Here is a 22,165-nt window from a genome sequence, read left to right on the forward strand (position 1 = left end):
CCGTTCACATCAAGTAACGGGCTTCCTCATGCTTTTCTCTTCCACGACGTGAAGACGACAACCCGAGAAGAGGCTGACCTGAGGTTCTGCCAGCTGACCAGGGAGTACCAGGCTCTGCAGCGAGCCTACGCCCTGCTTCAGGAGCAGGTGGGCGGGACACTGGACGCCGAGCGAGAGGCCCGGGTAGGTGCCAGGGGGAGGCGTTGAGGGGTCGGACAGAGGCTGGGTGTCCCATGTGTGCCCTTCCCAGCAGCCGGATTCTGTTGAGAGGGGATGGGGGTTGCCTGGCAGCCTCCGCTGTGGTGACGTTCCAGCATTTGGCAAATCCGACAGGAATTACTTTCCCATCCTTAGTGCGGGAGCAGCATTTACAGAAGAAATGCTGCTGTCTCAGTGTCCTGTGCCCCTTCCGCTGGCAAGAAGGGTTTCAGAAGATTGATTCGGTGATGAAATCATTTGCTCAAAGCCCACCCAGCACTCTCTCTGGTCCCTGCTGGCCACCCAGGTCTGGACCATACCAGCCCTCGTGGCTGGGCTGACCTCCACCTTCTGGTAACGTCCACTCACTGGCCATTAGCCCATCTTCGGGAGTCGCACAGACCAGTCTCGGCCAGCCCTTCCCTCTGAAGGCAAGTGCTCCTGCTGGGCGCATGCCCGTTTCATTCCCACAACAGCCCCATGAGGTAAAGGGTGAGAAATGAGGCTGTGGAGGGAAGCTCCTTGGCCACAATAGTGTCAGCCTGTAACCTGTAGGTCAGAGGAAGTACACTGCTGGAGGTGGTTTGGACTGAAGCATGGGTTTCTTATTTAAAAAACTTCACCTCCTTGCACCATTCAAAAGTTGAGAGATTTCACGTAGAAATCCAGGTTCCTGGCTTCTCTTGAGAGCTCAGAGCATCTGGCAGCACCAGTCTTCCCATTCCGTGTAGTCACCTTTGGCTGCAGCTGCTGAGTGGCAGCGCCCCCCCGAGTTGAGACATGTGCCCCTGGTTTGCCACAGTCCCCACCACTCCCTAGTACCCCTCACCCAGTTGGTCTCTCTTATTTATACTACCCGCCTGGTCCTCGGGGTATCTGGTTTTCAGCCCTCGCTGTCGGTGACAGCTTTGTCAGGAGAAGGGCTGAGCAAGGGTGAAAGTCTGGCTGGCGTTGGTGGTACAGCCACGGCAATGGATCAGAAAGCTGCGCTGGGAGCTGACGTGCTGGCCCCTCACTTGCCCTCGTGAAGAAGCTGGCCGCGTCTCCAGGCTGCAGGCTCGTTTCTCAACAGGGGTAGCCCTGACAGCCTCTCAAGGCCTTGCAGTTCTTCCGGGTGTCACACCCGTGGGTGACAGAGGAACCAGGCAGGCCAGTCGGCACCTGTGCTCCTAAAAAAAGGACCCGTTTCTCAGGACCGGATGCCACCTTGTCCTTTCCCCTTCTCTGTCATCATCTAGGGGGACCTCTCACTTCCTGGTCTTTTGCATTTCAGACTCGGGAACAGCTCCAAGCTGATCTGCTGAGGTGTCAGGCGAAAATCGAGGATCTGGAGAAGTTACTGGTTGAGAAGGGCCAGGTGAGCAGAAACGGTCACGTGACCTGTAGCTCTTTGCATTTCTATCCCCTTGGTGGTGTCGCTAGGTGGTGCCCAAGGGGATGGTCTGTAGAGCTATATCATTTGCTCTGGAGATATGAGAGAAAAAAAAAAAATGCTAGCAGAGTTCAGGCGGGATTATCCCAGCTCATTTGCCTCTTTACCAAGTTTTTAAAAATCCAGCATGTTCTGAGAGTCTAACTTGGCTTTTTCTTTGTTTGCCAAGTGTACAAGAATAGGAGACAACTCCAAACATAAAGTGATCAGCAGAATCTTTTCTGACTTGAATCTGGAAGACACTGCCTATGAGGATTCAGCTGTGCAAATGAACCTGCAGCTAGCTCTCAGTAATGGCAGAGGTGGCCTTGGGAGCCGGTCCAAAACTCTCCATGAGGCAGGGGAGCAGTGCAGACCATACACTGCAGCCGACAGGCCACAGGCCAGCCCTGCCCCTGACCTGTTGCACAGCCCTGGGGAAATTACGTGATCTCTTGTGCCTCAGTTTCTTCATCTTTAAAATGGGGCTAATAATAGTACTTAAATAGGGAATGGGGGAGGAGGGAGACTCAACAGCAGCCTGGGTGGAGTCCAGGTGAAAGATGAGGCTGTTTTCACACTTCTGTCCTCACCTGCCATTGACCTCAGCTTCCCTTTTTCAGGCTGAGCTCACAGGTTGCAATTCGCCCAACCACAGTCTGTGATTAAGTTAACCTCCCACCTGAGGCGCTAGGCCCTGTTTTGGGGCTTGCTCTGCCCCCAGTTCCTGCTAAATAATGGGGCCAGTCTGGGGCAAAACACACGGCCATTCATTCAGCGAGCACTTTACCAGAGCCTTGCCCTGTGCTAGGCTCTGTGCTCGGCGTGTGGGATAATGTATCAGTTTGCTGCTGCTGCTGCTGCTGAGTCACTTCAGTCGTGTCCGACTCTGTGTGACCCCAGAGACGGCAGCCCACCAGGCTCCACCGTCCCTGGGATTCTCCAGGCAAGAACACTGGAGTGGGTTGCCATTTCCTTCTCCAATGCATGAAAGTGAAAAGTGAAAGTGAAGTCGCTCAGTCGTATCCGACTTAGCGACCCCATGGACTGCAGCCTACCAAGCTCCTCCGTCCATGGGGTTTTCCAGGCAAGAGTACTGGAGTGGGTTGCCATTGCCTTCTCAATCAGTTTGCTATCGCTGCCTAAAAAATCACCCCAAAACTGAGTTGTTTACAAATAACAGAAATTTTGTGTGCTTACAGTTCTGTGGGTCAGCAGTTTGGGTGGTTCTTCTGTTGGTCTCCCCTGGGGTCACTCTAGAGGCTTCATTTTGAGGTGATTTGGGCTAGATGGCCCCAAATAACCTCACTGCCCTATCTGTGCGTTAGTGCCAGCTGTTGGCCAGGCTCCCACGGTCCCTCGTCCTCAAGGAACCTGGCTCCTTTAAGTAAAGGTCTTGGAGCAGGAAGGAAGGACAGCCTCCAAAGCACAAGTATAGGCCATGCCTCTGCCTGCATCACATTGGTTAACATCCCAGTCACCAAAGAATGCTGCAGCCATACCCAGCGGCAAGTTTGCTCTTTGGGAGGAGCTGCAGAGTCACCTTGAAAAGGGGCAGAGCCATGGGAGGGACATTGCCAACAACCTCCCACAGGAAAAAAAGATGAATGGACCCAGCTCTGGACTCAGCCTCGTGGGCCTACATGTGTGTCTATCCTGGGAAGACACAGGGTGATACACGATGGGTAGAAGGAAGGGAGGGAGAAAGTTCCCTCGTTTATACCTTCATCCATCCCCTGGCATTTACTGAGCATAGGCTGTGTGCTGGGCACCGTGTTAGGTGCTGGAGATGCTGGTATAAAGACAGACTTAGCCCCCCAGCTCATGGAACGTTCCTGGACAGAACTTGTCCAGACAAAGATGTGGTTAGGCAGAGGGTCTCAGATGAGCAGAAGTGTGTTACTGTGATGACACCAGGTCCACAGGCACATCCATGGGGGTGTGGCCTGGCCACTCGCCCTCGAGCCTAAGAGAATAAGCCCTGGAAGGGTCTACTAGGACCAGCTCAGTTGTGCTCCAGGTGTTTTTCTGTCAGTGATAACAGATGTTCAGTTAAGTCACTCAGTTGTGTCCAACTTTTTGCAACCCCATGGACTGCAGCACGCCAGGCTTCCCTGTCCATCACCAACTCCCAGAGCTTGCTCAAACTCATGTCCATTGAGTCAGTGATGCCATCCAACCATCTCATTCCTCTGTCTTCCCTTTCTCCTCCTGCCTTCAGTCTTTCCTAGCATCAGGGTCTTTCCTAAGAAGTCGGTTCTTCACATCAGGTGACCAAAGTATTGGAGCTTCAGCTTCAGCATCAGTCCTTCCAAGGAATATTCAGGACTGATTTCCTTTAGGATGGACTGGTTGGATCTCCTTGCTGTCCAAGGGACTCTCAAGAGTCTTCTCCAACATCACAGCTCAAAAGCATCAGTTCTTTGGTGCTCAGCTTTCTTTGTAGTCCAACTCTCACATCCATACATGACTACTGGAAGGACCAGTAGCTTTGATACAGATGAGCTCCCTGAAATTTAGGGAACATCAGTGGAGGAGGAATGCACCGCAGACCTGCCAATTCTCTTTTTCAGGACTAAACATTTAGAGGAGTGGTCCCCAACGTTTTTGGCACCAATTTGGGACCAATTTTATGGAAGACAATTTTCCCCCTGACTGAGGTGGGGGTGGGGGGGTGTTGGTTTCAGGATGATTCAGCACCTTACATTTGTTGTGCTCTCTATTTCTGATCTGATTCTCTAGAAAAGACCCTGATGCTGGGAAAGATTGAAGGTGGGAGGAGAAGGAGATGACAGAGAATGAGATGGTTGGATGGCATCACTGACTCGACGGACATAAGTTTGAGTAAGCTCTGGGAGTTAGTGATGGACAGGGAAGCCTGGCATGCTTCCATGGGGTTGCAAAGAGTCAGACACGACTGAGCGACTGGACTGACTGATTTCTGATCTAACGCCTCCACTGATCTGACAAGAGGTCTGGTTCCCCTGCCCGGAGGATGGGGACCCCTGGTTTAGAGGGACAATGAGATCATTCTAACTGCTCTCCTTCTCTCTGGCCTTTTCATAGAAGGGTTCATATGAAGTCACCTTTCCCACTGATGCTTTGTTACTTAGCTGTCTGCTTCAATGAGTATGAACATATTTAGTACTTTTCCTTAGGATTCCAAATGGGTTGAAGAGAAGCAGCTACTCATCAGAACAAACCAAGACTTGCTGGAAAAGGTATGTGGCACCAACACCCTGAGCTCTGCCCCAGGGGATCATGGAGCCCGAGGCCTGCTCCGGCCGCTGGAGTCTCACCCTTGCCCTTCCTGAGGGCTCCTACCCACTGGTCCTGTCTCTGTCCTTTGGGTCAGGGCCCGTAGAGCTGGTTTGCAGACGTGGTGAGGCCTGCCAGCCCCCCTTATGCCGGGCTTCCAGGCCGCCTCTGCCATTGCCTTGGATTCCAGACCACTCCTCCCCACCCCGCCCCCCGGCCACCACCTGCTCCCCAGGCAGGGGTCGGTGGGCAGATCCTCGGGCAGTCATGGTCTAGTTCATCGACTGGAGGCCGTGGTGCTGGCAGAGCCAAGCTTGTCCTCTCCCTCTGTGGTCATGGAACTTGTAGGGAATTGCCTTAAGTGGTAAATCTAATGCTTTGGGACGAGGCCTCAGTTTATCTTTTTCTTATTTGTGAACAATTCAGTGATTTTTTTTTTTTTAGTAAATTTACTGAGTTGTGTACTCAGCCCCACCATGCAATATTTAGAACATTTTCAGCCTCCCTTAAAGATCCCTCTTGCCCCCTTTGTAGTCACCCCTGTCTCTCACCCCTCAGCCCCTGGAAACCTGCTTTCTGTTCCAGCAGATTTGCTTGTTCTGCACCTTCTGTACTGGTGGGAGTGGACTGTGTTAGACCTTAGCTTCTAAACATCCTCAAATGTCCCAACCAGACCAGCCCAGCCTTGCCCCCTTGGGGGGCGGCGGGGTCCTGTCCCAGCTCTGTACTGACCTGTCCTGTAGCCATTCATTGTCCCATGTCCCTCCACAGCATCTGGGGCATTGGGACAGAGCTGGTCATTTCCTGTGAGGCAGCTCCAGGCTTTGGGAGAGATTTTGGATCCCTGGTCCTTCTGGCTAAATTCTGAGAGGCCTGGAAAACTCTTATGCTGTTTCCAGATGTCCCCCGGGGGGCAGTACCACCCCATTAGAGGTGGGGAGGCAGGAGGAAAGGTGACCAAGACCCACCAGTGAAAGTGAAAGTCGCTCAGTCATGTCCGACTCTTGGCGACTCCATGACCACACAGCCTGTGGAATCCTCCAGGCCAGAATATTGGAAGTGGGTAGCCTTTCCCTTCTCCAGGGGATCGTCCCAACCCAGGGATCAAACCCAGGTCTCCTGCATTGTGGGCGGACCGTTTACCATCTGAGCCACCCAGGTAGCCCAAGAAGACTGGAGTGGGTAGCCCATCCCTTCTCCAGCAGATCCTCCCGACCTAGGAATCAAACTGGGGTCTCCTGCTTTGCAGGTGGATTCTTTACCAACTGAACCATCAGGACCTTCATTTCCATGTATTGTCTTGGTCCTCACTGCAGGCCGCCAAGTGGGGGCTGCTGTGTACCTCCGTACATCATCCAAGGAGCTACATAGCTGGCCCAGAGTCTCCCAGTGGGTTTGGGACCCAGGCAGCCCCACTTCCCAGACTTTCAGATCTCCTACTCATCGGAGCCCTCTGGGGAGTCCAGGGCACCTTTCTACTGCAACTAGCCAGACCCTGGGTGGGCTGACTCTGGGAGATTAGGATAGAAGGAATTCAGACAGGCTTGGGGATCACTGTTGCTTCCCCAGGACTGACCTTTGGGAAGGGACTCAACTGCTCTGTGGCTTAGTTTCTCCACCATTCGTGTATTCAGCAAATACCTGGCCCCCATGCCCAGCCAAGCTTGGGCTGCAGGGACGAAGCAGGCACAACCTCTGATCTGGGCCATCCCAGCCCCTGGAGCAGAAAGGGCCCACTTTGCACACCCACTGAGACCCTCCCCTTCCTACCCTACCCCTGGTGATGGCCCCAGTGTCCCCAGGCCAACACCCCGGGGGTCCATGATACGGGACACGTTCTCACGGCCCCTGATGAGAAAAGTGCTTCTCCCGCCATTAACTCGCAGGTGTCTCTGGTCTAGATTTACAGGCTGGAATTGGAAGAGAACCAGCTGAAGAATGAAATGCAAGACGCAAAGGATCAGAACGAGCTGTTAGAATTCAGAGTGCTAGAACTCGAAGTAAGAGACTCTATCTGTTGTAAACTCTCAAACGGAGCAGACATTCTCTTTGAGCCCAAACTGAAATTCATGTAAAGTCCCAGATGTTTTTCAAGCATGTGTAAGGGGACGTGTGACACTTGTTTTCTTTCCTTTCTTTCTTTTTCTTTTCTTTTTTTTTTTAAATCTGTACATTGAGAATAATTTCACTGCCTTAATATGTTCTGAAGAGAATGCTCACCGAAGTCCTTGGACATGTACCAGAGCTAATCTATTTATTGCCTACGGCTTGTTTTTGCACTTAATAAAATAATTTGTTTTTGCAATATTTTGCCTTTTTTATTTGTGTTTCATTTCCATAACTACTTCTTTCCTGCATGCATAGTCACCTGGTATGCCTTCTGCAAACGCGGACAGAAGCACTGTTGCAATTGATAACACACCTTTTTAAAGTGACCTTGCATGCATGAATCTCACCTTTTGAAAGAGCGGGGTCTGACCTGGCCTGCGGCTGACTCCATAATGTGTTTACTGCTAGTTTGGCCTGTTTTCTCTTTGCCAAGGTAAACACAAGGTAAGTAAAGAGGGTAAGAGGAGGTATTTGCAATAGGTAGTTGAGAAAGCTTGTAACATTACTCCAACTCCTTGACGCAGTGAGCACCAACCTGGGCATCGCGAGCAGTATTGGACTAAATATGTCTGTAACTCAAACTGCAACTCTGAATGATTCCCTTAGCGTGAAGGGAGATTGACTGTTGTCCACAGGTAGAAATCCTGTTGCAAACCTTCAGTGACTTCCCAGATACACAGAGCTGGATCCAGGCTGAGGACATGGATGATTTTATTGCTTCCACCTGGAACCCTGCCTCAGATACGTTACTGTATTGCCTTGCTACCACCTGACTTCATAATCCTTTTCCGTTTGTTTGTTTCCATTTCAAACGCATCTACATGTGACCCATCGCCTGAGTTTGTGACTGGTTTTCTCTAAGCATCTGTGGTGACACGGCTGTCCTTTCCCTCGGCTGAAGCCTTTGCATGTCCTGAATCCTCGGTAAAAGTGAGCTCCTTGGCGATGTTGGTGTCTCTCAGATTTCGTTTTCTCCTCTCAGCTTCAGTTAAAATTCTGCTTTCTCTAGAACAGGGCTTCCCAATGGCTCAGCTGGTAAAGAATCCCCCTGCAATGCGGGAAACCTGGGTTCAATCCCTGGGTTGGGAAGATTCCCTGGAGAAGGGAAATGCTACCCACTCCAGTATTCTGGCCTAGAGAATCCCATGGAATAGTCCATGGAGTCGCAAACAGTTGGACCCGACTGAGCCACTTTCACTTCACTTCACTTCCCTAGGGCATCTCATCCTATACTTTGTTGTGCTGGCATGGACCGTGGCCTGACTGTCTCAGAGCCAGGTGTTGCTGTGTGATTCAGCTCTTGTCTAAACATAAACTGAGTCCTTCGTTCAGGCAGCAGAAGGAGAAGTTAAGAAATATTATGGTGAATACTTCAACCACTGTCAGAAAACCTTTCACAGCTCTTTGCTACCCGCCATTTCTCATGAGAATTCCATAAGCATTGACACTTTTCTAGAAGTTTCAAGTGTTTCCACCATCCTTTGGAGGAGCCATTAGAAATCAGTTTTCTGACTTTCATTCATATAAAACATGAGCTTTCTTGTGTCAGCTTTTCTATGGAGACCCCCTGTAAGTAAGTATTACAGGTAGAAGAGACATCTATAGCACGGAACCATTGTGAATGTGGTTGATCTAGTCTAATGAGGGAAATAAGGTTTTCTATCTAAACTGTTTCAAACCAGGTTAGCCAGATTGGGGCTTCATGGAAATTAATTGAATTAACGGCCCCGCCCTTCTCCTCTCTTTTAGAGGATCTACTTAGGGACCTGCCATCTAGTGCTGCCTTGGCTACATTTCTTAGTTAACGGCTAAAGTAACTCTTTGGTTCTGTGGCTCGATTCTGCAGCTGTGGTCCAAAGCAAGCTTACTGACTATAATTTTGAAGAAATAAAAGCAGTTTGATTTCAAGGTATCATTTGGCGAGGCCTTGGCTGCTGGCTGACCTGTCCATTGCTCGAGGTTTAAAGGCAGCTCTGTGTAGGAAACGCATTTGAGACCAGAGTACTGTTTTGCTGTTGTCCTTTATTTCTGTAAGTAATTGGGCATCTCAGTTCCTTTTTAAAAATCTGTCACTTTACCTATGATTAATGTACTACTTCTGGGAAAATGCTTGCTCTCCTTTTTTAGTAGTTGAGATTTGACTTATCAATCTAAGGCAAGGGTAGAATGATCATTGGAAGGTTAGTGCAGATCAGAAAAAAAAATTGTGAACAAAGTCAGAAGATCGTATTGAAAAAGATATGGAGCCAGGGTCTGGGGTCTGGCCTTGTCACTCAATCGCATGGGACCTCGGAGGGGTCCTGTCTCACAGCCTCCTTCTCTCTGTCCACAAAACCGAAGTGTTCACGGCTGCCTCCTGGGGTTATGTGACAATGAAGTGAGCTAACAATGACTTCTATTGAAATTTGCCGCGATTGTTCTTCATCAAGTATTTAATGATGATTGTGTGACTTCTTGGGCTTTGATCAACAGGTCCACTCAGGACACTCTGCTAACCATTTCTTCCCAGCTGACTAGGTTAAGAAGTAACCCAGTGTCCACAGGAGATCCGCTGTGGGGCAGACAGGACAGCGTCTCCACCACGGACGAGACCGTAGCCTGAGTGTGCACTTACTAGGAACACCTTTGCCAACTGGAATTCCTTGGTTTTTTGCTGAATAACGTGGGAAAATGACAAGTGGTGAAATAATACAATAAAGCTCTGTTTTTAAACCAAATCTTTTCCCCAGGAGAGAGAGCGGAGGTCGCCAGCATTTAACCTCCAAATCACCACCTTTCCCGAGAACAACAGCAGCGCCCTCCAGCTGTTCTGTCGCCAGGAAGGAGTTAAGGTAGCGTGCCTGGGGGGGTGCCCCCACTCTATTACGGCCATGGCCCGCTCGCCTGAATGCCAGGCTCAGCTGGAAAGGGGATTGTGTGCCTGTGCCAGGGCTAGAATTGATTTTAATAAGATACCCCCTGTCGCTCCACTCTGTTTTGAAAGTCAGAGTTTATTACTCCAGGTGGGTCACCAAATTTGTATTCATGTTAAAAAGAGCAGAGCCATGGGATACAGCCTTGAAAGCAAACCCCACCTTGGCCACTTCCTGGCTCTGGCCCAGAGCCTGTCTGACCCTCAGTCGCTTCATTTAGGAGATCTGAGTGGCAACACCCACACCGTGAAAGGGGTGTGACAGTTTTTAAGCTAGATAATGAACCTGAAGACTCAGTGAAGTGCTCAGAGCACGCTGAGTGTTCTAGATTAGGGAGCTGGTGGTGGTTCTCACAACAGTTGGCTATGACCCTGGAATCCTGCTAGGCCCGCGGGCACAGAGAGGTCCTTTCGACCTACAGGATCCCGTGAGAATTTCTAGAAAGCAGTGTTTGTGCTGGTGTAAAACTCAGCCAATACACGGCAGTTAGCAGCCCTCTCTGCTTGAAGGGACCACCAAGAATAACTCTCTGCCTGGCCTTATGTACTAAGAGCCAAGGAAGGGAATGGTGTCTTACAAGGAGTGAGGGCTGTGGCCCCAGAGATTGGTGTGGATGGCCTTTGTAGCTCACACAAAATGAACGTTGGACATCTTTTCCAGGATGTGAATATTTCTGACCTTATGAAGAAATTAGATATCCTTGGCGATAACGGGGTAACTATGAGCGATCGGTTTCCGGTTTCGTGTCCTTGTTTTGATTCGGGTGTACTCTGTTGTGGCTTTTGTTTCCGTTTTTGTTTTAATTTCTTCCTGATTTAAGAGATCGACTAAATACAATGTAAGGCTTTTGTATGGCCATGTTCCTGCGTGGGTGGCTGGGTCCGCATCCGTCAGAAGTGGGGTTCTGAAGTTAGGTTATCCTGACAGAGTGTGAGTGATGAGGGTTAAAAAGACCTAAAAATAAATGCCCGGAAAGAAAGTGGAAGCACTCAAGATCTCTGAAATCCCAAAGTGAGACTTTTGCCTTCTTAAAAGACTGGGCTTGAGCGAGGCCCTGTTCCTAAAAGGCTCAGGGACGCTGTGTGAGGTGTTCCCACCCCAGAAGGGCCGGTCCTCAGACCTGTCACTTCTGTGAGTTGGGGCTGACCCTGGGGAGGTCGCTTTCAGAGTCGCGTAGGGCTGTCTGCACGGGATATGGGAGCAGTGTAAAACGCCCTTGCCCATTTTTGTGTTTTAGAATTTGAGAAATGAAGAACAGGTTGCAATAATCCAGGCTGGAACTGTGCTTGCCCTGTGTGAAAAGGTAGAGCCCAGCGGCATTTCTGTCCATACACCTTGTCCGAGCTTCCTGGCACCATACAAGAAACTGTACATTGACGTCTCGCTTTGTTCTGGAAGCATGGTTCTGGTTTCCTGTCTGCGTTTGCATGCGCACGTGCACGCCTGTTCGTTTTCCAGGGGAAAGTCACTCATGCTTATGGTAGAAAGCTTAGAGACTGAGAAAGAAAACCAAACTCCCCTCGAGGAACCCCGTCTGCGACAGTTGGTTTTATTTCCTTCCAGTTTTCTTTCCCCCCCTGCGCCCCTTTCTTTTAAAAAAACAAACAAACTTTGGGATCATACTTGACTGTAGCTTTTAATCCTGCTTCATAAGCTTTCCCCGATGAGATCGAACCGCCTTGCATCGTTCTACCTACAGCCACGCCCTCAGTTAAATATTCTTCCGCTGTTAACATATTGGAGTATTTCTGCTTTTTTTTTTTCTGTTTATCATCATGCAGCGATGAGCAAGCATCTTTAATCATAAGTTTCTATCTATGTTTTAAAACTCTTTCACAGGATAGATTTTAGAAGTGGGATCACTGGGCCGATGGGTAAGAGGGTTTTTAAGAGCTTTGACACTGTCCAGTCGTTTCCAGAAAAATGGTACAAAGTTGCCTTCTACATGAATGCTACCACTGCCCGTTTCTTGTTCAGCAAGGCATATGTGGCCACTAAGAATTCTGCTGATAGGATAGGCAAAAATCATATGACATCATTATTTTAACTTTCATCTGTTCAGGTGCTAGTGATAATGAATTTTTTGTGTATTATCCATTTTCTTGTTCCTTGAGAATTGTAATTACATTCCATTCCGTTTGTTTGTCATTCACTCATAGCTTCATTCAATCATGCCTTCATCTGTTCTATTTAATATGAATTTGGTCGTAATAATGGTTTTTCTTACTGACTTCTCTGTGAGGTTTACATGGTAAAGATCATAACTTTTGCCATATTTATTTAAAAAAATACATTCCTGTTTTGCCTTTTACATTAATTTAGGGTGTTTTAAGACATACCCAACTTTTCAATGTGGTCTTGTCTGTGGATCTTTTTCTTGTAAACACAAGTTAAATTTTAAAATGCTATTTTTATAATGATGAAGTCTTAATGATTTTAATCAGGATTCCTTCCAGAATCTTTGGGAGGACATTTAAAATGTAAATAGTTTTTTTTTTTTTCCCCCTGAGAACCTGTCCAGCCTTCCCTGTGCACAGGGCCCTAAATGTTGGCAACAGACTTACGGCAAAGCCTTGCTGAGGTCACACAGCTGGTAAGTGGCGATGCCCACGTCACTATCACAGTCACCTGGCTGAGTCTGCATTCTCAGGTGAGCGGGGTGAGGAGGACTCACACCTGGCTGGCTGTTGGCCCCTCAGATCCAGGTAATAGTAGGTGACAGGGACATGGAATGCATTCCAAAAATATCCTCTCACCAGGATAGCCAAATGTGACAGTGTAGCCTCCTGGGGTCATGGAGAGAACCCGGCAAGCGCTTTCAGTTTATTCCATGTTCATTCCAACATGCACTGCCCAGCACGCCTGAGGATGTGCCCAGGGCTCCCTTCTGGTTCCTCAGAGGCCCCTTCCAGGCTGGCTCTCAGCCCCACACCCGCTAACTGCAGGGGCTGCTGCAGGCCGGCCCCTCCATCTCCTTGAGCCCTGAGCCTTGCTGGTGAATAATGTCAGGACTCCAGGACATGGCACTTTAAACTGGGACCAGGCACTGCTGCCAAGCACCTGGGGCCAGGCTGGGTACTGGGAGGTGGACTGATCGATGTATAAGGATGGTGAGCAAAGAGCAGGCAATGCCAGGGATCAGGGTGGGGCTGGAGCAGTGGGCCTGGGGAGGGAGTCTCCCTCTCTTCTACCCCCCTGAGCCTCTTGGAGGGTGGCAGGCTGTCTGGAGTCCCCAGCCCTGCTGAGAACAGCCTCTGCCAGGTACCAAATTCTCCCACCCATACCCTTCCCAATAAGCTCCTCCCCACATGCAGCAAACAGGTCTTTATAGACTCATAGCCTTGGCCCCACCTCAGACCTTAGGAGCTCCTGTACAGTTGTGCAAGGTGAGCGGCATAGATCCCTTGTACACCGAGAACACGGGGCCTGCCTGGCATGCGGCTGCTCTCTACTTTGACACTGTCGCCCACTCCTTGCCCACTTATAGCAGCCCCTGCTGGTCGCTGACCATAGAGTCCCAAGTTGGACGGCCAGCGCCATGCTCTGCTTCCTAAATGCAGAGACCTGTGCCAGGCAGCCTCGCCTACCAGCACCCCCTGATACCCCACAAGGGTGGCAGCAGGAGTGATGGTGCCCAGGGTTGGCACAATGCTCAGGACTGGAGTGCTTAGAAGCTGGACTCTGTGCCAGTGAGAGGGACCCAGCTCCTCATTTGGGACAGTCCGTGGAGACTGGACTTAGAGACAGATGTCCTCTCATTTTCTCAGGGACATGTCTCATTTTCTCTGCCACGTGTCTGTGATTGAAGACCCAGTGTTTGGGAGGTGCTGTGTCTCCCTCTCAGAGAGAAATGGCGCTGAGAGCACACAGCCAGAGGAAAAGTGGGTCAGTGGGACCCCTGGAAGCACCTACAGGTCAGCCAGGGTGCCCAAGTGTCCTGTTTGCCCGGGATGTGGGATTTCAGAGCTGAAACGGGGACAGTCCCAAGCAAACAGGGACAAGCTGGACACCCTGGAGCTGACAAGTGCTGTAGGAAAGCTGGCAGTGGGACCCAGAGCCCCAGTGACATCCTCAGCCAGCCCCCCTCAACCAAGTCATACATCATTTTGAAAATTGCCATTCAATTCTGGTATCTGACCAAACTGATGTACACTTCAATTTTCTCTCTAAGAGCATGAAACCCCTTTCATAGCCTGTGAGTGAAGTCTCACTCAAACTAGTTTGCACGGCCCTGGGCATTCGGGTGCTGGTGCTAGGTGCTAAGTCACTTCAGTCGTGTCCGACTTTGTGACCCCATGGACTGTAGCCCACCAGGCTCCTCTGTCCATGGGATTCTCCAGGCAAGAATACTGGAGTGGGGCACCATTCCTCCTCCAGGGGATCTTCCCAACCCAGGGATCAAACCCATATAGCTTCTGTCCCCTGCACTGGCAGATGAACACCAGAGCCACCTGGGTGTGCAAATGGGGTCCTGCCCGGGCAGCTTGCCCTTCTCCCATCACCACCTGGGGAAGCCCTGCTCCTCCTGGAAGGTCTGGCCCATCTCAGCACCCACCAGACCCGCCTCTGGTCAGCAGAGTCCAAGATCAGGGGTGTTGCCTTGCTGCCTGCCGCCCACCACCACACAGAGGCTGAGCAGAGAACACAGGATATCCAGGGGCATACAAGCAATCACAAATCACTTCTCTGCTCCCACAAGGTCAAAATCAGTCACAGATGGAAGTTTTTAAAAATCCGGGCTCTCACTGGTAACAACAGATTGGAGAAATGTGGCTTAGGCCACAGGCAGGTTTTCTAGTAGTTGGCCCAGAATCAAGGCCTTGAGACCCTTCTCTGAAAGGTGGGTTGAGTCTTAGAGGAGGAAGTACCCCACCCCTGGGCTCTGAGACCAGAGTCCTGCACTGGTTGGCAAAGTGCCAACAGAGGGGGCGGGGGGCTGTGTGCACTGGCCATGCCTACCGTGAGAGGCCCTCTCCCCGTGCCCCGTGGGCTGTCTCACTTCTCCTTCAGGGTTTTGGGGGCAGCAGGTGCCCTGTCCCCAAGCCTCTCCCTCCTGGACATACACAGCCCTGAACATCCAAGTTCCCTCCCAGAGCGAGGCCCCATAGACATCTGGTGGGACTCTGATATGAAATCCGTGCCCTGACATGCCCGGGTGCCCAGGGCCAGCACTTTCTGTCCTCACTTTACTCCCCCAGTGGCTGGAAAGGACCTGTAAAGTTTTTCTGTGTGTGTGCCTGTTGTGAGTGGGCTTCCCTGATGGCTCAGCTGGTAAAGAATCCGCCTGCAATGCAGGAGACCCTGGTTTGATTCTTGGGTCAGGGAGATCCTCTGGAGAAGAGATAGGCTACACACTCCAGTATTCTTGGGCTTCCCTGTTGGCTCAGATGGTAAAGAATCTGCCTACAATGTGGGAGATCTGGATTCCAACTCTGGGTCAGGAAGATCCCCTGGAGGAGAGCATGGCAACTCACTCTGATATTCTTGCCTGGAAAATACCAATGGACAGAGGAACCTGGCAGGCTACAGTCCATGGGGTCAGAAAGAGTTGGACACGACTAAGCGACTAAGTACAGACAGCTATACAAAGCAAAATGTTTTAGTTTTTTGAATGTTTAATGTGCATAGCAAATCTTTTTTCTTAGCAATAAGAAAAAAAACTAGACATCATGTTCTATAAAGGTGAAGAGCAGCTTGTTTTAAGGATTCGAAACTGGACTCTTTTTCCATTTTAGTTTATTCATTTTATGATTGCTTACCTTAGGATAGTACAAAGAAAGTCTTTTTCATTCCTTGTCAAAAATATGTTTCCCAGTTTCTAAGACACTGCACACCCGCTCAGCCTAGTCTAAGGAAATGCTGCGTTGGGCACCTGCTCCCAAGGCTGCCTCTGTAGCCACCCTTGGGACCCCAGCAAACGTGAACTCTAGGGGGAGGCTCTGTGGGCGCAGCTTTATCTAGGCTTGTTCCTGCTATGGAGCCAACATGAGCCCCACACACCTCCTCAGCCCCGCATCCCCCTTCCTTCAGGAAGTGACTGTCGGAGCTTGCTTCAGGCCAGGCCCCGGGCTGGGTGAGGAAACTTAACAGAGCACACCCCATGTGGTGGGACAAGGGAAGCAGCAATCTGTCAGCTGAGAGCTGTGCCGGGATCCGTGGAAGGCCTCGGACCCCACAAACTCAGGAAGCAGAGCAGGCTTCCTGGAGGAAAGAAAGAAAGTGAAGTCGCTCAGTCGTGTCTGACTCTTTGCGACCCCATGAACCGTAGCCCACTTGGCTCCTCCGTCCATGGAATTTTCCAGGCAAGAACACTGGAGTGGGTTGCTATTTTCTTCTCCAGGGGATCTTCCTGACCCAGGGATCGAACCCGGGTCTCCTGCATTGTGGGCAAATTACCGTCTGAGCCAACAGGGAAGCCTTCCTGGAGGAAGCGACACCTAACACAGGTCCACAGGCTGAGTAGACGTTACCTCTATACAGACCTGGGCGGAGGCTGGGGATGGGAGAAGTGGTGATGTTCCCGGCAGGGAGAGGAGGTGGGCAGAGGCCCTGAGGTGAGGGAAGGCGGAGCTGTTCCCCCAGCGCTGTCAGGAGTGCCAGGCTCTCCTGGGGGCTTTAAGTGGGAGCAGGGAAGGTCCACAAGTAGATGCTAAGTGTTTCTGAGGGAAGGCACTGGCCGAAGGGGATTTGGAGTTGGACTCGAGCTTGGGGGCTGAGACGGGGCCTGCCGTGGGCGGTGGCAATGGAGAGTGGTGGGCAGGGTTTTGAACCAAGAGGAGGTAGAACCAACAACGGGAAGTGAAGGGGGTGGAGCTATGGCTGCTGTCAGCTTTCCCTTCCGGAGTCAAGGTGAAGAGCTATGGCTGCTCTCAATTCCCTTCCAGGGTCAAGATGAGATGGGGCTTTCCCTTCCAGGGTCAAGATGACATGGGGCTCTTCCCTGTAGAGGGGGACCAGTGAGCCCTTTCTCAGGGGCTTGAGGCGTCAGCCTGTGGGAGACATGTCTGGGCTAAAGGGGGCATTTCAGAGACATTTCAAAGAGGGAGAACCCCCGAAGGAGGACCCCTCGAGGAGAGAGGATGACCAAGGACAGGGGCTCTGAGGGCCCCGAGAGTCCAGGAGGGGCAGCCATGTCCAGAGGAGGAGGAGGACAAGGGGTCTGGGGCATCGGGACGGGCTCGTCCCCAGGTGCTTGGCTGGCGGGCCCCACGGCAGGGAGGTCGTCTGTTGGCTTTAGCAACGAGGAGACAAGGGGTCTGGGGCGTCGGGACGGGGCCAGTCCACAGGCGAGTAGCAGGCAAGCCCCACGGCAGAGTTCGTCTGAGGGCTTTAGCAACGAGGAGGTGAATATTCATACATGAAGTCAAACCCGACCCTCCTGGACGCCCTAAAACATCCTCCACAGGGTGTCACCCAGTTACCTGGACCTCCCCCCCTCTCAGGTGGACTCCTCATAAAGAGACACCTGCATGCCCACACTTAAGGGGCAGCTTCCTGTGCCCGCTCACCCCTAGCCCAGACCTGAGAAGGGGCAGACACACCTCCATCACCAGCCCATGCAGGTGCCCTCACGGGTTCTCTCAGGCCATCACAGCCTGCCTGGTCAGAACCCCCTTCATTCCTGCACCCCACGGCGCCCTTGGCTGTTCAGACATGCTCCAGGTGGCTGCAGGGGGCAGCTGTGGGGGTGCAGACCTGCGGGCAGGGTACAAAACCCCACTTCTCACCTGTGTGACCTTAGACAAGTGACTTAACTCAGCTGCATGTCCTCACCGGCAATGTGCAGTGATGCTGCCTTCTCCACGGGGTGGTCATGAGGGGGCTGGGTGAGGTCCCCGGGGGGAAGCCACCAGTACACAGCAGGGAAGAACCCAGGGAGGCTTGCCTGCCCACCTGGGGGCCTCTCAGGGCACACACTCGCAGCCTTCCACACAGATCCACCGTGCATACCCACCACCTCCTCTACATACAGGCTCACCTGGACACACGCCTCACACCCACCTTCACATACATATGCACACGCATGTACCCATGATTCCTGAGCAAACATCTGTTGAAGCTGAAACATCTGTGCAGACTATGAAATTCCATTTCAAGGACCACCATGAGACATGTGGGGGGACCCCTCTGGGCCAGGAGCCTCCTCAAGGAGGGCGGCCCGATGATGGGCACTGGTTCTGACTAGCTGCGCTCTCTGTCCCTGCTGTTTTCCAGTGGCTGAAGCAAATAGAGGGAACGGAGGCGGCCCTGACCCAGAAGATGCTAGACTTGGAGAAGGAGAAGGTAAAGGACATGCCCCGACCCTGGGAGGGAGGGGGTTGACAGTGCAGATAACTCGCTTCCCGGGAAGATTTACACGTGTTTTGTATTGATTTGCATGCATTTCTAAATTTTGCTTTTGCTTTCATCCCTATCCTGTGTGGTCATCATCTATTCACTCAGTTATTCACTTGATACATATTTTTGGAGCCTCTGTGATCCTGGAAACTAGGACAGTTTTAGGGATTCAGTAATGAATAGCAGGGTCCCTGCCTTGAGGGTCTAGCCCAAAAGCCCATGGGGACATGTGCATAGGAGCAGACAGCCATGGTGCAGCATGAGAACCTTAGGAGAGACAGGTCAGTGATATGGAAGCAAATGGACCAGGGGCTCCGGAGACACAAACAAGGGGCTCCAGTCTTCACTTGCCCCTTCCTGGACTTGAGTTTGGGAGAGACACACTGGACCTCCTTTCTCTTATGGCTAATGGGGTTTTCTATCTCCATCTCAGTGAGCTGGAGGGATGAGCGATGCTGGACGCATAGCCCATTATCACAGTGCTTGGCACCTGTGGGCATCTGATTAACAGTGATGGTGGCTATTCACCAGGGGCCCTGGGCATAGAGCAGGATCTGTCATACCAAGTCTGGGGATGTTGGAGAAGGCTGCCAGAAGAGATGGTTCTTGAGCTTTCAAAGACCAATTTCCCGAAGTAGAAGTGAGGGGAATAAGGAAGAGCCTGAGGCCTGGAAGCAGCGTGTGGCATGGGAAGAGCCCTGAGCTGAATCCCCAGGCCTGGGTGTCCAGTCCACCTCCATCACCAGTGAACTGTGGCATCTAGAACAAGGCACTGGTCCTCTCTGGCCCTCTGTTTCCTCCTCTACAGAACCAAGTGGCTGCAACAGCTGAGCTCTAACTCCGAAACCCTCCAGTCAGTAACAGGAAGATACTGGGGTTCTGGAGAACTCATGCTTGGGGGGACTGAGTGATGGAGGGTGGGGAGGACATGTCCAGCAGGGAGAGTACCCAGGAGGTGGGTGATGCTGCTGGTGGGGGGGAGAAATAGCCACATCAGAGAACTATTGAGATGGTCTTCAGAGGGATTCCTACAACCAGGGCTTGGGAACCAGGCCAGGCACCCAAGAGGAAGGAAGCTGGGGGTATGGGGAGAGGCTCGATGGAGGTTCCTGGGCCTGGGAGGCTCCTGCTGGGGGTTCACACAGGAGCGACCAGAGCAGACCTAACACCCCTTCTCACCCGAGCACCTGATGGGTCCCCACCTCGTTGGGACTGTCACTCTCCAGCGAGTGTGAGTAGGCTGGCTCTGAAGAGCTGCCTGGTGATGGGTCCTTGTGCTGATCTTGACCTTGGGCACCTCCTCTTTTTCAGGATCTGTTCAGCAGGCAGAAGGGCTACCTGGAGGAGGAACTGGATTACAGGAAGCAAGCCCTCGACCAGGCTTACCTGGTAGGACCGGAAGTGGGTTAGATGTTCTGGTTCTTTAGACTCAGCACTACAGGCTGCTCTCCCTTGGGGGCAGATGGCGAATGTGGGGTCCGTGCGGTGCTGTGTGGGCGAGATCCCAATGCTGCCTCCGCGTTTTGGTTTCAACCTGAACAACTGTACAGATAAATGGTCACTTTTTCCAAGTCAGTCATGATTTTTCCAAAATATTTACTTAGCTTGATCAATTTCTCTGGGCATACTTATTCAGTTCTGGGCTTCCCTGGTGGCTCAGCCAGTAAAGAATCTTCCTGCAATGTGGGATACCTGGGTTCACTTCCTGGGTTGGGAGGATCCCCTGGAGGAAGGCATGGCAACCCACTCCAGTATTCTTGCCTGGAGAATCCCCATGAACAGAGGAGCCTGGCAGGCTACAGTCCACTGGGTCGCAAAGAGTTGGACACGACTGAACGACTCAGCACACACACTCAGTTCTAGTAACCATTTGAGATGAAGGAAAAGAAACTTTCTGCTTATTTGTATTTTTATTAATATTTATTTACATGCTTAAAGCCCAGAGCAAGTTTTCCCATAAGTAGCAAAAAGAGACGGTCACAAAGGAACACAGAAGTGGGACTTCCCAGGCAGTTCAGTGGTTAAGACACACTTGTACTGCAGGGGCATGGGTTTTGATCCCTGGTTGGGGAACTAAGATCCCACATGCTGCATGGCATGGCAAAAAAAATTTTTTTTTAAAAAAGAACACAGGTAAAGCAGTGAGTGGAGGGCAGGTGATCATCAGAACAAGAATTATTTGTCGTGAGGTTCTGTGCAACATCAAGCCTGGGTCACAGAACCAGTTGTGGGCTTCCAGGTGATGGGTGTAAGGAGGGACCACGTTCAGGTTCATAGGTCATATGGCTTTGAGGGGGCGTTTCCTGGATGTTCCCCACATCAGAGAGAACTCTGAGCTCAAGGCTGCTTTTTCAGGAAGAAGCAGTGAGTAGCAACATCTGGAGCAAGACTTTGCCTAGATCATTTGTAGCTAAATCTTTTGACAAAGAGGGTTTCCACCTAACAAATGCAGAATCAATAACTAAACATTAACTTGCAATCCCCACTTCCATAAAGACAGAGAGCAGGAGGCTAGGCTTAGCACAGGCAGGACATTCTGCATGTGAAGGCTGGTCCACCTCCCCTTGACCCTTGACACTTCATGTCCAGGCTCCGGAGGCTTGAACCCCTAGGGCAGGGAGCCGCAGATGGTGAAGGTCCGGAAGGTTTCAGCCTCAGACAAGGCGTTTTCCTCTCGATTGTCATTTCTGGGCATACAATGTTGTAATGATGGTCAGAGCAACTGAAAAATGAGAACATCTTCATTCTTTTTTCCCTCTCTTTCACTTTTTTGGGTTTTCCTTGATTCTATCTGTCTATTCTATCTTGATTCCATCCTTTTGCAAATACCCTTTCTTGCTGCATTATACACCATCTCTGTCCTCCCCTGGGTGTCCCCAGTAAGTTCCGAGGAATACTATTTCAGGGGATAACATGAAAACCTGTGGCCAAAAAAAAGAGGGAGAGTAATTTTGTTGACCTCTGGCTCCTTAATATGCTTAAGGATGGGCTGAGACTCCAAGAGGAACAGGGGAAGTCATATGTCAAGTTCACAGGTTCTCGGGCCCTCTTCTCAAGGGACGTCTTGCAAGGCTGGTGTTCCCCAGCACACTCTGGGAAACTCGGTGTCCACCCTTGGCTGTCAAAGTGCTGTGTGCAGAAAGGCCCTGGGGGACCCTGAGAACCTGAGTCCTGGTTCTGTAGAGGAGACCCCTGGGCAGGCTGATCCTGTTGCTGGGTAGAAGCAATATTCTTACCCAAAGAACATTCCAGGAGCTTCTCTGGTGGTCCAGTGGTTAAGACTTCACCTTTTAATGCAGGGGGTGTGGGTTCTATCCCTGGTCAGAGGGCTAAGATCCCATGTGCCTCGAGGCCAGAAAACCGGAGTAAACCACAGGGGCAAAATTTTAACAAATTCAATAAAGACTTTAAAAATGATCCACATCAAAAAAAAAAAAAAGGAAAAAGACTATTCCAGAGCCTCAAGTGGGATTTCAGGCACATGTTGAGGTTGGAGCTGTGATCAGTGTGAGGCTGACCTGAAGAGCCAGGGAAGTAAAATGCTCCCGAGGGTGGCAGTGGCATGTGCCCAGGCAGAAGTGAGGACAGCAGGTGCCAGACACACACCTGTGTTCCTTTGTCATCGTGCAGAGTGAGATGGCACAGGGCCACAGTGGAGCTTCTGGAATTGGATGGTGAGATCCTGGCTGGAAACTGGCCACTTGGGGGCCTCCTAGGAGTTCAGCTGCTGAAGGGGGGCAGCCAGCAGGCACAGGCAAGCTCCCACTCCATGGGGACCCCTTAGCTGTGTCAGTGGACACATTCCCACCTTCTAGTTTCCTGGGGTGATCGCTGGAATTGGGAGAGAGGAAGCCAATGCCTGTTGGCTAAAATTGGTCTGGTGGGCCTGGAATTCCCTTGCAGAGTTAGCACAGCTGTGCTGAAATGGGGGAGGCTACAG

At 51.2% G+C, this 22,165-nt stretch overlaps 1 protein-coding gene across 1 annotated transcript in view; it reads left to right on the plus strand.

Moving 5' to 3' along the window:
* JAKMIP1 (janus kinase and microtubule interacting protein 1) overlaps positions 1–22,165 on the plus strand; it is a 128,412-nt gene that overhangs the window by 95,061 nt on the left and 11,186 nt on the right. Inside the window, exons 10-18 of the mRNA XM_040237305.1 lie at positions 55–183; positions 1,472–1,555; positions 4,768–4,830; positions 6,769–6,867; positions 9,706–9,807; positions 10,549–10,602; positions 11,126–11,191; positions 18,103–18,171; positions 19,537–19,614. Of these exons, the coding sequence (XP_040093239.1) occupies positions 55–183; positions 1,472–1,555; positions 4,768–4,830; positions 6,769–6,867; positions 9,706–9,807; positions 10,549–10,602; positions 11,126–11,191; positions 18,103–18,171; positions 19,537–19,614 (744 nt within the window). The remainder of the gene's footprint in view (positions 1–54; positions 184–1,471; positions 1,556–4,767; positions 4,831–6,768; positions 6,868–9,705; positions 9,808–10,548; positions 10,603–11,125; positions 11,192–18,102; positions 18,172–19,536; positions 19,615–22,165) is intronic.

Source organism: Oryx dammah, unplaced genomic scaffold (assembly GCF_014754425.2).
Source record: "Oryx dammah isolate SB20612 unplaced genomic scaffold, SCBI_Odam_1.1 HiC_scaffold_3, whole genome shotgun sequence".
In the NCBI taxonomy this organism is placed as follows: Eukaryota; Metazoa; Chordata; class Mammalia; order Artiodactyla; family Bovidae; genus Oryx; species Oryx dammah.